The sequence below is a fragment of the Drosophila subobscura genome, chromosome A, assembly GCF_008121235.1.
Source record: "Drosophila subobscura isolate 14011-0131.10 chromosome A, UCBerk_Dsub_1.0, whole genome shotgun sequence".
NCBI classification, from domain to species: domain Eukaryota; kingdom Metazoa; phylum Arthropoda; class Insecta; order Diptera; family Drosophilidae; genus Drosophila; species Drosophila subobscura.
In genome coordinates, this window is record NC_048530.1 from 4,173,823 (window position 1) to 4,189,112 (window position 15,290).

Here is a 15,290-nt window from a genome sequence, read left to right on the forward strand (position 1 = left end):
TGCTTCTAGACAGAGCTCAAAACCGCTGCGGCTGCGACATTTTAAACGCACGACGTTGGCGTCGCCTTTGGGCAGCGCGTCGCCGTTCGGCAACAACAACCAGTTGCCGCTGCGCACAGGCAGCAGAAGCCGAAATGAGTGTGTGTGTGTGTGTGATGCGTTGCGTTGGCTGGGTGTCGGTGCTTTCGGGGGGTGGTGGTGTGTGCAGTGTATGTAAAAAAAAGCCGGTCGTCGCTTGCTTGCTTTGCCAAGGTACAAGGTACATTTTGCAAAAGTGGTGAGCACTTGCCCCAGAGCGCCCTCAGGACGGTTTTCCATTCATTTTGCTTCAAAGCGTCCACACACACACTAGCATACACACAGATAGAAAAAACAGAGAAGAGGCAATGTCCGAACAACGGGACTGTCTCACCATCTATTAAATATACCATGTGGTTTGCTTTGTTTATTGCATTTTTATCTAACATCTTGTTTTGATCACAAAATTTCAGGTATATTAGAGAGAAGGTACGGAGGCGTGAGCGCATGAGCACTTATTGGTATTTTGCAGAATCGCTCCCACGCCCCACCTTACCTTATTTTTATGTGCCCTGGCGCTGCTTCTGTCTCTGCCGCTGACGCTGCCTGGCTTGTTTTTGCGGCGCATTTTATGCGGCGCTGAGATTTTGTTGTTGCGTACGAAGCGTGCACTCTAACCGGCTCAAAGAGACCCCGGCTTATGGTTAGCAATAAAAGAGGGTGTGGCTCGTTGGGGAATAATGATTATTTTCTTGTAGCATAATTTACTGCAAAAGAAAAAACAGTCCTGCTGTCCTATTGCGCCGTAAGGGAAATGCTGATAGCAAAAGAGAAATGATCGATGAACTGCAATGGCAGTAATATTCTATTCTGCATCTGGAAGGGTATTTAGGTGTCGCCTTCCCTGCTTTCGTTGTATCTTGTCTTGTTTGTTTTGCTCGCACAAAGACGCGTTTTTTCTTGTTTCTGTTTTGCTGGTTTCTTTTGCTTTCCTCTTTGGTAGGCGGCGGCGGCGGCGGCAGCGACTGTTACTGTGACTGCGGCAGCGGCTCAACAGATACACTTTGTACTCCACTTGTAGCGCCTGTCCCGCTCACCCACCGACGCTGTTGTTCGGGCGTTATCTTTAAGCGATTTCCAATCAGAAAATTCAACTTAGATTCTTTTCTGCTCTCCTCACTCTTCTCTTCGCTCGGCTCACCTCCTTGTCCTTATCTTGTTTACCAAAAAAACAAGAGCCGCTATATCGGTCAGCGGCTGCGGCTGCGACGGTGACTGGGCTTCGACTTTGGGCTGAAAAATGAGCAGAAGGCGGCCGATTGGGCTTTGTTCTGGCCTGGCCGTCCGTACAATACATATCTTTAAGATGCACTTTCTGTCACCCCCAGCCCTCCCTCTGGCAACGGGCAAGGTGGCAAAACAACTTGCGCAAACACACACACACTCACACAGACACACACCATAGCCAAAAGCCGCAGAGAGTGAGAGTGCAAGCGAGATAGGACTAACTTTTGGGTAGAAACTAGGGATGGAAGCGATCGTGCGATCTTGTTAAAGTCACGCACGCACGCAGTTGGAGACCCCATTTTCTGATGATTTGAGTTGTATAATCTATTTTGGATTTAGGTTGAAAAGCAGCCACTGCCAAGAGCCTCACACAAAATGTGTTATCTATGAGGTCACCACCAGCTCGCTGGGCAGTGTCCGTGTGACAATCTCTTTCATTCTAGTCCTAGACAAAGCTGGTATGACGTATGCATTATAGACTCCATTATCTATTTCGATAATTTAAATAATTAATAATGATTCATTTTGTGCTTTGTTTTGTGCCAATTATCTTATTTTGTTTTCGGTTTGTATGTCTATGAGGGGAGTTGGTGGTACAAAGGGTTACAAATCTTATGCTAGTTTACATCACATATTACAGAGCCACTTAAAATCATAAAACGAGTTAAAAAAAACCTGAGGACTATTTTCTCTGCGGGCTTATCGTATCACAAAAAAATCACAAAAAAAAAAACCGAACCTAAAAAACCTAACAGTTGCGACAGGATTATTACATTACATTTACATTACATTACATACATTACACATACGGATCCAAACCGTTGAGCGAGCACACGTTCGTCCACTTCACGCGCGTCCAAATGGGTAGTTCCTGGACCTGGCGTAGGCTCTGAAAGCCACCCAGTCGACCTCTGAAGAGAGAAAATGCAAGATAAGTGGTTGAAAACGTTTTTATGTTCATTTCACTTACCGCTGCAGCACCAGGGTGAAGGCGGTCTTGCCGCCAATGCCGGGCAGCTTCTTCAGTTCGCGTTCATCCGCCGTGTTAAGTTGGTTAAGGAATGTGATTCGTTGCTTGTTAATCCAGCGTTTAATGGCTGCCCTTGAGCGTTTGCGACTGCCACCAGCGCTGCCCGAGTCCTGAGTGGCCAAGTGGCCTGAGTGGTTGGCTGTGACGGCGGCGCTCTCCAATTTAACAGCCAGCCTCATGCTGCGTCGCAGCCCGTTTTGATTTTGCTGCAGCGGCTGCTGCTGCTGCTCCGTGGAGGACTGCTGTCTGTTGGAGTTGGAATTTAGGCGGGCGAAGCGTCTGGCTCTGAGCACTGGCCTGTCACTAATCTCGAGCGGCTGGATGCCGCTCATTTCCAGTGGTCCAGCCGCTGGCGGGACAATCGGACTGCAGGTATTGTCGAAGAGCAACTGCCGCTGCTGCAGCTTCTGCTGCTGTGAGTCTGGCTCCTCTGCTATGCTCAGCAAAGAGGAATGGAAAAGAGGAATGTCCGGTGGAGGTTGTGGTGGACCCATTGGGCCATTGGAGTCCTGCTCCTGCTCCTGCTTCAGCGTGACATTGCTGCCCGATAATGGCTCCACCAATGTTGTCTCTGTCTCCGAGTTAGAAAGGGACACAGCACCCGAGCAGCCTTTCTCGACGAGACTGATAGCCGAGTGATGGCTGTCCGATGGCGCATCCATTGTCATCTCCAGCTGCAGTTCCTCGCGAGCTCTACACAGAGAGAGAGAGAAAGAGAGAGTTGGTCAGAGAGTGGACTGATGGCGGGGTTTGGGCGCTGTTACCCACCGCTTTTTGGCCTTGGGCGTGAGACCCATCTCGGAGCGTGTGCGCTGCAGCTGCATAAGTGGCATGCTCTCCTTGGGCTTGGGCGCCATCAGGTAGTAGCTGTTCTGAGCACCGTGTTGCGTCGGTCGGCTTACCTTGACGGTCGTCGAGCTGGACAACGGGCGACGGAGGGCGTGAGGCGTGCGGGCGGGAAGGGTTTGCTGCTGCTGCTGCTGCAAAAAAAAAAACGAGGCGTAACATGAGCCAGTTGCATCGCTTGTGGTCGGAGCGCTGTGGTTTCCCCCCCGAGATTTATCCTATAAAAGTCACTCGTGCTGCCGCCTGTGGCGCAGTTCACCATGGAGCCGCAGCAGAAGAAGCCGACGACGGGACAGGAGCAGCGGCAGGAGCAGGTGCAGGAGCAGGAGGATGAACTACCCAATGAGTGCGTGAGTCAGTGCCTGCGGCAGCTGATCGGTGAGCTCTGGCCGGAGCAGCGCCTGCTCGGGTGCACAGAGCTCAGACGGCAGCTGGAGCGTGCCAGCGCCAAGGGTGACAACTATTTGGGCGTGGTGTGGCGCCTGCGTGTGCCACCCGATCGCAGTCTGGTGGTGAAGCTGCCGCCGCAGAACAGCGTACGGCGCAAGCAGTTCTTCGCCCGTCCGTGCTTTCTGCGCGAGTCGCAGGCCTACGAGGAGTTCCTGCCGCTCGTGGCGGCGCTGCAGGAGCGTTGGGGCGTGCCCGAGGAGGAGCGCTTCCGGCAGCACGCACGCTGCTACCACACACGCCGGGACGAGCCCAACGAGTGCATTGTGCTGGAGGATCTGTGCCGCTCCGGCTTCCAGCTGCACGACCGCTTCAGTGACCTGCCCCTGCAGCATGCAGCAATGGTGATGCGCGCCTATGCCAAGCTGCATGCCGTCTCCCTGGCGGCCAAGCGCCAGTGGCCCGAGAAGCTGTTACCCTTCCGCCAGCTGGTGGACATCTTCGAGCAGCGGCGTGGCGACATCGCGCTGGCCACGTACTTCGAGAACCTCAAGGAGAGTGCGCTCAGTGCGCTGCGCTCGCCCGCTGACGATGCGTACGGCCTGCGGCTGAGGGCGTACTTTGCGCGGGGATCCTACTTTGAGCTGCTGCTGCCCCTCATCAGCGGCTCCAACTGCGAACCGTTTGCCGTGGTCTGCCACGGCGACTGCTGGAACAACAACATCATGTACAGACTCTCGCAGCCGCTCGATCTGCGACTGATCGACTGGCAGCTGATGCGCTACGCCTCTCCTGTGACGGATCTGGCCTACTTCCTCTTCACCTGCACCACGCGCGCCTTTCGACAGAAGCACCTGCAGGAGCTGCTCGACGAGTACCATCGGCAGTTGGGGCAACAGCTGACCAGGTGAGCGACCCTCAACCCTTAACGCTGCTCTCATGACTGTTGGTTTTGCCCTCTCAGGCTGGGCGAGTGCGTGGAGCAGCTGCTGCCGCGGGAAGCCTTTGCGGCGCAGGTGCGCACCAAGGCCGCCGTGGGCCTGCTGCTGGCCATGATGGTGCTGCCAATTGTGACGATGCGGGGCCAGGATGTGCCTGACTTGCAGGCTATCAGCGAGCTGATCGAAGCGGGTGGCAGCACCAACTTGCAGGGCGCCGGCTTCCTGGGCACCGGCAACGAGCAGCTCTACAAGCTGCGCATGCGCGAGGTAATCCTCGATTGTGTGGACAACGACTACATCTAGGATGGCTGACTTACCCGCTGCTGCTGCTGCTGCAGCTGATGGTTGCGCGACATCATCAACTGTTGGGGATTGAGGCGCAGCCGCTTGGCGCTCTTGGCGAAGCGTAGCGTGGAAATGGTCTCGCTCAGGTCGCAGGCATGCGGACTGATGCACGCGAGGAGGGTGAGGTACGACTGCGATGTCAGCGACTCTACGAAATGAGAGATTAAAGTTTAAACAATGAATGGCCGGCCCATGGGGGATGGATCACTCACTCTGCAGGACCGTGGTGAGGACGCTGTCGCGGTAGGGGATCACTGCATGGCCGGCCGCCATGGCCAGTACCACCTTGTTGACGCTCAAGAGGCCCATGTTGATGCTGACGCCCTCCTGGCGTGCGACGCCTTCGTGGCCGGTGCGCCGCACACCCTCGGAGCCGGCCAGATCGACAATGTTCATGCGGGATAGCTGGCCGCCCTGTCGGCGCAGATGGATGGTGACAATGGCGTGGGAGCGGGAGCTGTTCGCGTTCATATTGGTGCGCCGCACGTGGCGATTGTTATTGCCGAGCTGCAGCAGGCGCTGCAGATCCTCCTGGCTGGCCAGCGGCAGGCAGGTGCAACTGTCGCTGCGTGAGGCCAGCATTGGGTCCATGGGAGTGGCGGCCAGCAGATCGTAGGCCTTCTCGTTGTATATCTCGATGTAGGAGGCGGAGACCTGAATGCGCTCCAAGGTGTTCTCCTGCTTGGCGGCCACACGGTCCAGAATGTCGCACAGGCAGCGCGGCAGCACGCCCAGATGCTCCTCACTGGTGGCCTGATTGTCGGCCGTCATGCCCATGGAGTAGCTCTTGCCGGTGCCCGTCTGGCCGTAGGCCATGACCGTGCACTCGAAGCCACAAAAGACCTTGCCCACCAGCGGCATGATGAGCGCACCGTAGAGCTCCAGCTGGCTGACGGTGGAGCGGAAGGCGTGGTCAAAGTGGTAATCATTTTGGTCCACCACCAATGACTGGGAATATAAGCAGGGCAAAGGTCGGTTTTAAAAACTGCATTTGATCAATACGGCTTCCAAAGTACAGTTGCAATCGCTGTGTGCAGTGGGAAAGGAAAAGGAGAGAAGTTCACTTACGTTGCCGGCCTCCGGCGAAAAGTGCACAATGCTGGGCTCCTGGCGACCAAGGAAGGAGCGAAATGGTGCTTCGCGAACGCCAACGCGCACAGGGCTCAATTTGTCGTATTCCATTTGTTTCTTTTTATTTTTATTAACTGTGGGTAGCGTTATTCTGAAGGCGACTTTGTTTTGTATTTCGATAGCCCAGTATGACCTTAGCAGTGTGACCGCGAAATTTTCGATAAAATACACCGTCATGACTTCGTAAATATACCAAAATATACCATTGCATCTTTATAATATACCGTAAATATTCCGTAAATTGTAATATTTTATTTCAATCCTTACCTTGATTATTCTATTCTCGTTAAAATATCCTGCAAAGTACACAATATACATTAAATGGTCACCCTGCAGGCGGCATTTTTGGTATTTCGATAGCCGGATGCTCAGTGTGACCGCAGCTTTCCCGACCGAAATATACCTTCACATATTAAAATATATACTGTAAATATACAGAGGAAAAAAATGCACATAACCCAATAAAGCCCCCTCTATTTCAACTGGTACATAACTTGGGTAAACGGGGGAATGAATTATAACACTGTTCGTCATTTCTCGTTGTAGCTATATTCTATCCTTCCTCTTTATATATCAAATTAGGTGAACTTTATATATTTCACCTGAGCGGCGCTTATATTCTTTCAATTTTATAATACCCGTATGTGCATTTAAAACCCCCCTGGGCGGGCAATGGGCTAACAGCCAGCTAGGACTTCCGCACTAAAAGTTTAGCTTAATCAGTTAGATCAATGAATTTTCTCAAAGATGGTTTAAATGAAAGGATTCCCTTTTATTGGACATATAAAATCATTGAATAAATGCAAAGGGTGAAGCCACCCATCAAAGCGAAAACTGCGACAAGTTGGCAAAGCAGCGCACAATTTCCAAATAAAAGCGAACTTCCAATCGATGCCTTTTTTAAACCTATTTTTGTGCGTCTATGATATATGTATGAATGTGTGTATGTACTTATCAGTCAATCATTTAGTCGAGCAGGCTGCAGGAAGTGGCAGAAGCTGCCATTAAGCAGCGAATTAAATAGCCAATTGGAGCACTTGTGGTCCCCGCCTCCAATGACTAATTCGTTTTGCATTTTGCAAGCACATAATTAAAAAATATACCCGCACCCCGCCCCCAAAGTCCCGACGCCCTTGGCCGGAAGCCGCCGCCGCCCACTGTTGGATGCGTGCCAAAGTGGAGATTTTGCGTGGGGCGTTGATGTGGCATAATCTCTAACTAATTTAAGCACGCCAACGCCCGAACACTGGCGTTTCACCTGGCGTCAGCAGGACTCTTGATGCTCCGCTTGATGGTCCAATAATGATGAACAAGCCCCTTTGTGTGTGTTGTGTTGGCATAAATACGTGCGAATTGAGTTGGGTTTTAATGCCACTTCGCAACAGCTCCCCCCGTCCACACCCCTCTCGCATCACATGACTTTTTTGAGGCTACTGAGTAGGCTTTCTGCTTCACATTCAATTCCACATTCCTGACTGTAAAGCAAAACAAACAAAAACTCACTTTATCGTACATTAGGAAATCACACGGAAAATATAGCAACGCGCGCGTCGGCCGGCCACTCGTACATAAATATATTTAAATTATTCTTAATTACACGAATCAAAATACGCACAATGTCAGATCCACAACGAAGCTTTGCCATGTGCGCCGTGTTTGGTGTGTCGGGCCTGTTCTGCGGCGCTTTTGTCCAGCACGAGGTGTCGCTGATGCATCTATTCGATGCAATAAAGCGGGATCCCTATGTGTACCTTCATCGGCACAGGTTTTATTCCATTGTAAGCTAGGGCTTTACCCTATTTTCGGGATTGCTGGTAATCTCCCTCGCAGTTCTCCACCTTCAGCACAGATCACGAGGGCAGGTTGTGGAATCGCGCCACTGGGCTGAAGGACAAGCTCTGCCAGGAGCTGGGGCCACGGCTGTACAACGCTCTACTGGGGAAGCCACTGGAAGTCGAAGAGAATGCCAGTTCGGTGGCGAATATGCTGGATCTCATCAAGTACGGACTACCCAGCGCAGAGGGTTTGCTGGTGCACAGACACTGCATTATGTCGCAGAGCAAAGAGATGAGCAGCGCCAAGTGGATAATCGAGCATTTTCGCTGGACAGACAGAGGAGAGGCAGAGGCAGAGGCAGAGGAGTCTGGCAATGGCAGTGACTTGCAACGCTACAAGGATGTGTTTCTGCTGGGCAATGACGACGGCTCCGCGGCCATGGGCAAGGTGTTCAAGCGGCGCATCTGGCACGAGCTGGAGCAGTATGTGACAGCAAAGACGCGGGAGTGCGGTTCGGTTTACACCTACACGGGTCCCATCTACATGCCCATGGGCGATGGCCAAATGTGGTGGCTGGAGTGCAAGAAGTTGGACACCACAGCCCCGCCCATTCCGACGCACTACTTCAAGGTGCTGATAATGGAGTCACAGCTGTCTGAGACTGAGACTGAAACTGAAACTGAAACTGAGAACCGGCCCACCCTAGAGGCGTACATCATTAAGAACGGTGGCAGAGGTGCTGGCAGCTTTCGCAATCATCGTCACCGCATCGAAGACATTGAACGCTACACAGGCCTCTCCTTCAGCAAGGATCTGCAGCCGGCTGTGCTCCATGACGAGAGCAATGGCACAATCCACATTGATTTGGCTGGCATAAATGATGTTCCAAGTTTAGCTGCAGGTTAATAAAGAATTCAGTTGCAGCTGCCGTTGTTTTCGAAGCTTTAGACGACTTCTGGTTGCTGGTTCTACTCTCTCACAGTCTCATTTTACACATACAATCGAAAAGAGAGAGAGAGAGAGAGAGAGAGAGAGACGGGTGATAACGATGAGCGAGAGCTGTAGACCGGGTGAAGGTGATAGGCTGTAAGATTAATTTTAAAAAACGTTTTTTTATAGTTTATTAATTCCCCATTAAAACCTCTTTTAGTTTATAAATCTGCATGCATTATCCATGTCGACAGAAAAGTTATATAACGCTCTCTTAATATTAATGGAAATGGTGGTGGTAAAGTGTATAGTTATGGTCTGCGGTGGTGTGATAACATTACAGGAAATATTATATGTCTCTTCGTTGTACGTCCACTCACTGAAGGATTTATAATTTGCATAACCATTATACATTCTTGTTAAGAGATATTCTATTTCTTCTTTAAAAATAGACATCAATTTAGGAAAACTCTCGTTGCTCTCAAACATAGACATCCAGCTAGGCAGGAGATAATATGTTTCAGGTGTAAGATTGTTGAAGGCTCATCCTTGTGTCAAACCATTGCGGTCCAGACATCTTGATATGGCTTCTGCTGGGTTTTGTTTAATTTCAATATTCATAACATGATCGCTTTTATAGCTAACTAATCTAGCAAGCAAAAATGTAACCTAAGCAATAACATAATTCATTTGTCTGTATAATGTATACGCTTTCTTAGCTGTCAATCAAAGAATATCAAGACACATACCATATGCCTATAGTTATTACATAAAATGTTCATTCGATAATAACTTGAATATATATCGAGTATATCATGGTGAAGACTGTGCATTACATTTTATAAAGAATATATATAGGGATTGTTTAATGTTGTATGACAATCACTTAACATCAATTATTTCATTAATTCCATTAACAATCGAACAATAAAATTCCTTTAATTTAGAACAAAAGTGTTGTATATGCGAAAATGTATTAACTGATGAAAACGATAAAGTTGTAGTTCATTGTCATCTAACAGGTGAATAAAGAGGTGCAGCTCATAAAATATTACCAAAAAAATTACCAAATTTTGGTAATTTATAATTCATATTACATATTTTATGAGCTGCACCTCTTAATCCTCTATCACCTATCACCTATATCACCTTCACCCGGTCTACAGCTCTCGCTCATCGTTATCACCCAGTCTCTCTCTATCTTAGGCTTACAGCTATCGCTCGGGCCTCGCTCCTCGTTAACCATGAAGCAACTATAAAGGAGGCCTCGTCGTGGGCATAAAGCAACTATAAAGGAGGTCTCGTCGGACCCGTGTCCCCGAGCTTTTGGGCGCCTAAGGACATTTTAAGGACATTTTTAAGGAAATTGATCTGAACCCTGTTTACACTAACTACTGTCTCTGTCCGATCAAGGCTGCCGCGTGTAAGCAAAGCGCGCAGGTTCACAGGCATGAAAGCCTAACGTATATCGCGATGCACCGTCTGCAAGCACCTGCGTTGGTGTGCAAAGAGAGAGAGTGAAATGTAACGGTATTTGCAAAGCTGTAATATACACTAACTGCTAGCCACGAACGCATCATGGTCCAGCCTCGTGCCTGCTCGACTGCCCTCGCCCCACCAGTGAGTTTAAGTTCAGCCTAATGTCTAGGTGCCGTTTCGCCATAACGGAGCATGAGCAGCAGCGGAGCGAAGAGAGCAGAGCAGAGATGCTACCTGCCATGAAGCATGAAGAAACTATATAAGGAGGTCTCGTCAGTGGCAGAGTTACTCGTTGCTTTTCCTAATTCTCAGTGCTCGTTTGCTTGTCGACGCGGAAAGTTGGTTGCGGATTTCACATATTTTCAAAATGTTTATTTTTTCAAAACAAAGCAAACTATTAAAAATTAAATTGTGAAACAATTATAATGTTTTTTCACATTGTCTTTAAATGATTAATCAGCACACCTGACTGTCGTTGCCCTCACGCTTACAGCGAGAGCCCTTTCACTCGCACTTTTCACTCGCACGTTCTGCTTATTTTTGCCGACGAGAGCTCCTTCTATGGTTTCTGCATGCTACCTGCCATGCGCAATGTTAATGTCGCTGCTGCTGCTACGACACTGTTAGCCCCGCTGTTAACGAAAGGGCGTATAAGTAATGTGAATAACGGGAAACAAGACAGTTATTCGTGAACGAACATCGTCGGCAGCGACACCGAGTGTCTGTTGGTTGTTTGTCGAAAACTGTTTTTGTTCTGTTTCTGGCGCGGCGTCAGTGTTTTCGGTTGTATTTTCACCTTGGAACTTTTCACAGAGTAAATTGATGAAGTTTCCAACTAATACACACATTTATTAGCGCTGATATTTAAGCTTTTTTTTGTTGGCCAAATTTGAACTGTGTTTGGTGGGCAGCAGTGTCCCTCGTGCCCCTCCCTCCATTATAATTGGCAAATTATCAGGTGGTGCAAGTCAAGCCAATCAAGTGCCGACCACCCCGCCCGAACCGTCAGGGCCAGTGTCGCGGATCAAAAACAAAACCGAAACCGAAACCAAAACCAAAACCAAATCACTTAAAGACAAAACGGAATAAGAAAAGTGTAAAGACGAATATTGCTGCTGCCAGAGTGCCTTTTGTGTTCCAAATTCTTTTTCTTCGTTTTTGTTGCTGTGTGTGTGTGTGTGTGTGTTTGGCACCACTGCTGATGGAATTAACTGTGCTTAGTCGTGTGTCATATTGTGGGCGGGGAGGTCGGCGGAGTGACGAAGGTGAAACCGAGAAGGCGCCAAGCCGCATGTTGCCAATGCATCCCCCTCCACCATTGACCAAGAACGAATGTCAGCAGCAAAAAAGAATAACGAACAAAGCAGTTCAAGACAGGGGCAAGCAGTGTAAGCAGCGGCATTAAGTAGATGGTCTCGGGTTGGTCCGTTGAGAGAACTCTGCTCAAAGCTAAGCAGCTCTGGCTCCGTTTCCAGAAAAAATAAAAGGTGGATTTGCATTGATGTTTGTGGAATTCGATAGAGAGAATGTGGCAGGACGAGCTTCATTTCTAAGCTGCATATCTTAAGTCCTGTTCGCTTGAAACTTGCTTTGTCAATTCATAATACATGTGTCCATGTCTGGTGTACCTCCTGTGTCCAACTATCTACACGTACTCTCGCAATCGTACTCTCTGCCATTATGCAAATATTTATGTACCCGATATGCATATGTAAATTCATTCACATTTCATTTTAGTACAAACGAACCACAAAAAACCGAACCTGCAACGCTCACAGCTGACGTAGACGTATGGATGGTATGGCACAAAAAATATAACGAACGATAAAAAGTTGCCCACAACAACAAAAAAAACTGATTTGCATGACGGCATGAGGCTGGTAGCACGTAGCACTCAAAGTGCAACGGCAACAGCAAGGAGTGGAGCAACTGCAACTAAGAAATTCACATGCGCCGCTGCCTGAGCATGATAATTCCTAAGGGATGTGCGTATGGTTAGGGCAGGAGTTGCACCTGCCATTTGTAGGGGGACAGGGCTGAAGCGAGGCAAGAACTGAGGCAAGTACTGAGGCTGAGACAGAGGCAGGGACAGAGGCAGAGGCAGAGGCAGGGATAGAGGCAGAGTCACAGTCTAAGGCTTAGATTAAGTCACAGTCTAACTCATAGATCGAATCACAGGCAGAGTCACAGTCTGTGGCATATAACGAGTCACTCGCTACGCGTCCCCAGGCTCTCACATGAGCTAGGATTATGTGACACAGGCAGCAGCGGCCGCCGTTGCCACCATGGTCATCTCAAGCAACACAAGTAGTCATCGTCCAATGCCACTTTGCCTGCCAAATCCACTACCACTTCGCCTCTCGCCACCACGCCTCTCGCCACTGCAACTCTTCAAATGCCTCTGTTTGGTCTCGCTGCTGCTGCCACTCGCTTGCGGTGACTGGCTAATGGATTGTGGCAACTGCCACTGCAAGTGGAACTCTGGCAAGAAGACTGCAGACTGCCGCAATCTGAGCCTCAGCGGTGTGCCCGAGTATCTCAGCTCGGAGGTGCAGGTGCTGGATCTGTCACAGAATCAAATACTCTCGCTGGAGGAGAACGCATTTCTGGCCACACAGCTGCAGAATCTGCACAAGCTGTTCATACGGAACAGCACACTGCAGCGGATTATACCGCAGAGTTTCAAGCAGCTGGAGATACTCATTGAGCTGGATTTGTCCAATAATTTGCTGCGCGAACTGCCGCCCAATGTCTTTGATTGCTTGACCAAGGTCCGGGCCCTGGTGCTCAATGGCAATCTGTTACAGACGCTGCGCGGCGGCGTGTTTCACCATCTAAAGTATCTGCACAAGATCGAGCTGAAGCACAATCGACTGGTGAGCATCGATGTGGAGGCATTTCAGGGCGTGCCGCTGCTCTCGCAAATCTATTTGGATGGCAATCAGTTCCGCGTGCTGCATCGCGAGACTTTCCAAAGTCTGACCCGACTGACGGCACTGTCGCTGGATCAGAATCCCTGGAATTGCACCTGCGATCTGCAGGAGTTTCGTGACTTTGTGCTCAAAATGAATCTCTATACACCGCCGACGGCCTGCCGCTATCCGTTGGCGCTGCGCAGCATGCTGTGGATTGAGGATCAGCCGGAGGCATTCGCCTGCAAGCCCAAGATTGTCTATCCCTCACGCGGTGCCTCCATCAACACCTCCAAGGAGAATGTAACGCTCGTTTGCCGGGTGCACGGCTCACCGAACACCGTCGTGGCCTGGGACTACAACAAGCAGCTGTACAAATCGGGCACCACGTCGCGCGTCCACATCGAGATGCTGCGCGAGGACACACGGAGATCAACGAGGGATCCACACTTTGGTCGCGATATCTTCACCTCACGCCTGACCATTGTGGGTGCCGAGAAGAGCGACGAGGGTGTCTACACCTGCCTGGCGGAGAACGCCGGCGGCAAGGATGCCGTCCAAATGAGTCTCATCGTGCAGCCCACAGTGCAGCGGGACTTGCTGCTCAACAGCAATATCTTTGTCATCATTTGCTTGATGGTGTTGGGTCTGCTCAGCATTTCGGTGCTGCTCTCCATGGTCACGTACTGCATCTACAGGCGCTTCAAGCATCTCCAACTGCAGCCCACTCAACTGCGCTTCTCCGCACAGCAATTCTCTGCCAGCGATGCGGGTGAGGTTCTCTCGGGCATGAATGGTGTCACCAATAGCATTGTGGTGGCCGGTGGCACCGAGATGCTGCTAAATACGTTTCACAATCCAAGACACAATCAAGGTCAAGCAGCGACAGATCGACGACAGCTGGAGGTCATACCTACAGATGGTACAAAATTTGCCGACTTGATAACGAGCATTGACAGAGGTCGAAGTCCGCATGCCATTATGGGTTACCTGTGCAGTCAGCACTCCACAGTGATGGCAGGAGGCGGTACCACGGGCAGCAGAGAGGCAGCTGAGGATCAGACGCTGAGTTTGGAGCGCAAGTTGAAAGGTAGGCCCCACTAACACGCACTCCCACATCTGATTATCATTGAAACTTTCCAACTAGATAAACTCCACGTCGCATCGAGACTGATGCCAGTGGCTGCCGTGCGTGAAACTGCCATCATACGGCCGTGCGAGGATTACCAGCCGGATGTGCTGCCCACGAACAGCCCAACGGGTGGGCATACGGAGCACACGGAGGATCAGCTGAGTCAACAATTAATGCTAATTGGTTTAAATTCGCGCAGCAAGTACAACATTAGTGTGCAAAAGTATTTGCAGGAGAAGTACGGCACTGCTGTCAGAAAGAACAATAACAACATCTGCGACAGAGACAGAGACAGAGCCAGTGACAGGGAGCGTGACAGTGACAGCTGTCAGTTAACTGCAGCCGGAAGTCTACTGCCTTACCCGCCAAAGGTGTCACAGGAAGAGTCAGAGGCACAGCCACAGCCACAGTCACAATCCATGTCCCAGTCCCAGTCCCAGTTGCTGCAAAGGCATTGCCAGTCGCTGGCATTGCCAAGCAGCCAACGCCACCAACCCACCGATAGCCAGTGCCGTCAGCCATCACCACCGCCATACAGCAGAAGCAGAAGCAACACCACCCAGAACACAACCACCACCAGCAATGCAACCACCAATCAAAGTGCAACAACTGTGTCTGTCGGCGGCGTCGGCGGGGTCATGGATAATATGATAGCAGCAATTACAGTGACAACGTCCTCCTCCAGCATGCAGCAAAAGTTAAATCCCCAAGCAGCGACCAGTGCGTCCCGCCAGAGCATTCTCTGACAGCTACTGCGAGCGCAGTTTTGACCAGACGATCAGTAGCATCTAAGCCAACGATTGTGGCATAATATATTCGAATTTTAAATAGTAGATACTTAGACAAAAATATATAAAATGAGACACACACACTTATACTTACGTATAGCCCTTACATTGTATGCCTCTATAAACCAAACAATAAAGTGAAAAAATGAACTGAAACTAACTTAAAATTAAAGTGAATTAAAGCGAAAATCCTTTCGAGAAACCCAAACCCAAAGGAGAGTTTTTTTGTTTTCAGCTACTCAGAGGTGTTAAGGGGGCCAAAGGTTGGCTAATAAGCGGCTATTGATG

The 15,290-nt window shown here is 49.9% G+C and overlaps 4 protein-coding genes across 5 annotated transcripts; 3 read left to right on the plus strand and 1 right to left on the minus strand.

Annotated features, from left to right (window-relative positions):
- Nucleotides 1-1,823: 1,823 nt before the first annotated feature.
- LOC117893606 (kinesin-like protein Nod) lies at nt 1,824-6,113 on the minus strand. The gene is made up of 7 exons (XM_034800285.1): nt 5,923-6,113; nt 5,067-5,802; nt 4,815-5,002; nt 4,108-4,761; nt 3,104-3,399; nt 2,276-3,028; nt 1,824-2,216 (listed from the first exon to the last, which is right to left on the minus strand). Exons 1-7 carry the CDS (start codon nt 6,034-6,036, stop codon nt 2,105-2,107), a joined length of 2,853 nt encoding a protein of 950 aa, XP_034656176.1. The 5' UTR covers nt 6,037-6,113; the 3' UTR covers nt 1,824-2,104.
- On the plus strand, nt 3,427-5,033 carry LOC117903357. The gene is made up of 2 exons (XM_034815311.1): nt 3,427-4,475; nt 4,533-5,033. The coding sequence occupies exons 1-2, from the start codon at nt 3,442-3,444 to the stop codon at nt 4,810-4,812; spliced, it is 1,314 nt and encodes a 437-aa protein (XP_034671202.1). The 5' UTR covers nt 3,427-3,441; the 3' UTR covers nt 4,813-5,033.
- Nucleotides 6,114-7,529: 1,416 nt separating the features above from the next.
- LOC117893643 (endonuclease G, mitochondrial-like) lies at nt 7,530-8,667 on the plus strand. Its single transcript, XM_034800333.1, has 2 exons — nt 7,530-7,763; nt 7,816-8,667. Exons 1-2 carry the CDS (start codon nt 7,602-7,604, stop codon nt 8,665-8,667), a joined length of 1,014 nt encoding a protein of 337 aa, XP_034656224.1. The 5' UTR covers nt 7,530-7,601.
- Nucleotides 8,668-10,857: 2,190 nt separating this feature from the next.
- Nucleotides 10,858-15,210, plus strand: LOC117903356. Of its 2 annotated transcripts, none has more exons than XM_034815309.1 (3): nt 10,858-10,984; nt 11,908-14,172; nt 14,230-15,210. In XM_034815309.1, the coding sequence occupies exons 2-3, from the start codon at nt 12,456-12,458 to the stop codon at nt 14,958-14,960; spliced, it is 2,448 nt and encodes an 815-aa protein (XP_034671200.1). In that variant the 5' UTR covers nt 10,858-10,984; nt 11,908-12,455; the 3' UTR covers nt 14,961-15,210. The 2 variants fall into 2 exon arrangements, with proteins under 2 accessions (XP_034671200.1, XP_034671201.1); XM_034815310.1 differs by lacking the exon at nt 10,858-10,984 and adding an exon at nt 11,640-11,657.
- Nucleotides 15,211-15,290: the final 80 nt, after the last annotated feature.

Coding starts and splice junctions, on each gene's coding strand:
- LOC117893606 (XM_034800285.1), bottom strand. CDS start 6,036: ATGGAATACGACAAATTGAGCCCTGTGCGCGTTGGCGTTCGCGAAGCA. Junction 5,003..5,066: donor CCTCACCACGGTCCTGCAGA/GTGAGTGATCCA, acceptor CTCATTTCGTAG/AGTCGCTGACATCGCAGTCG. Junction 2,217..2,275: donor TTCACCCTGGTGCTGCAGCG/GTAAGTGAAATG, acceptor TTCTCTCTTCAG/AGGTCGACTGGGTGGCTTTC.
- LOC117903356 (XM_034815309.1), top strand. CDS start 12,456: ATGGTCATCTCAAGCAACACAAGTAGTCATCGTCCAATGCCACTTTGC. Junction 14,173..14,229: donor TTTGGAGCGCAAGTTGAAAG/GTAGGCCCCACT, acceptor CTTTCCAACTAG/ATAAACTCCACGTCGCATCG.
- LOC117893643 (XM_034800333.1), top strand. CDS start 7,602: ATGTCAGATCCACAACGAAGCTTTGCCATGTGCGCCGTGTTTGGTGTG. Junction 7,764..7,815: donor GGCACAGGTTTTATTCCATT/GTAAGCTAGGGC, acceptor TCTCCCTCGCAG/TTCTCCACCTTCAGCACAGA.
- LOC117903357 (XM_034815311.1), top strand. CDS start 3,442: ATGGAGCCGCAGCAGAAGAAGCCGACGACGGGACAGGAGCAGCGGCAG. Junction 4,476..4,532: donor TTGGGGCAACAGCTGACCAG/GTGAGCGACCCT, acceptor TTGCCCTCTCAG/GCTGGGCGAGTGCGTGGAGC.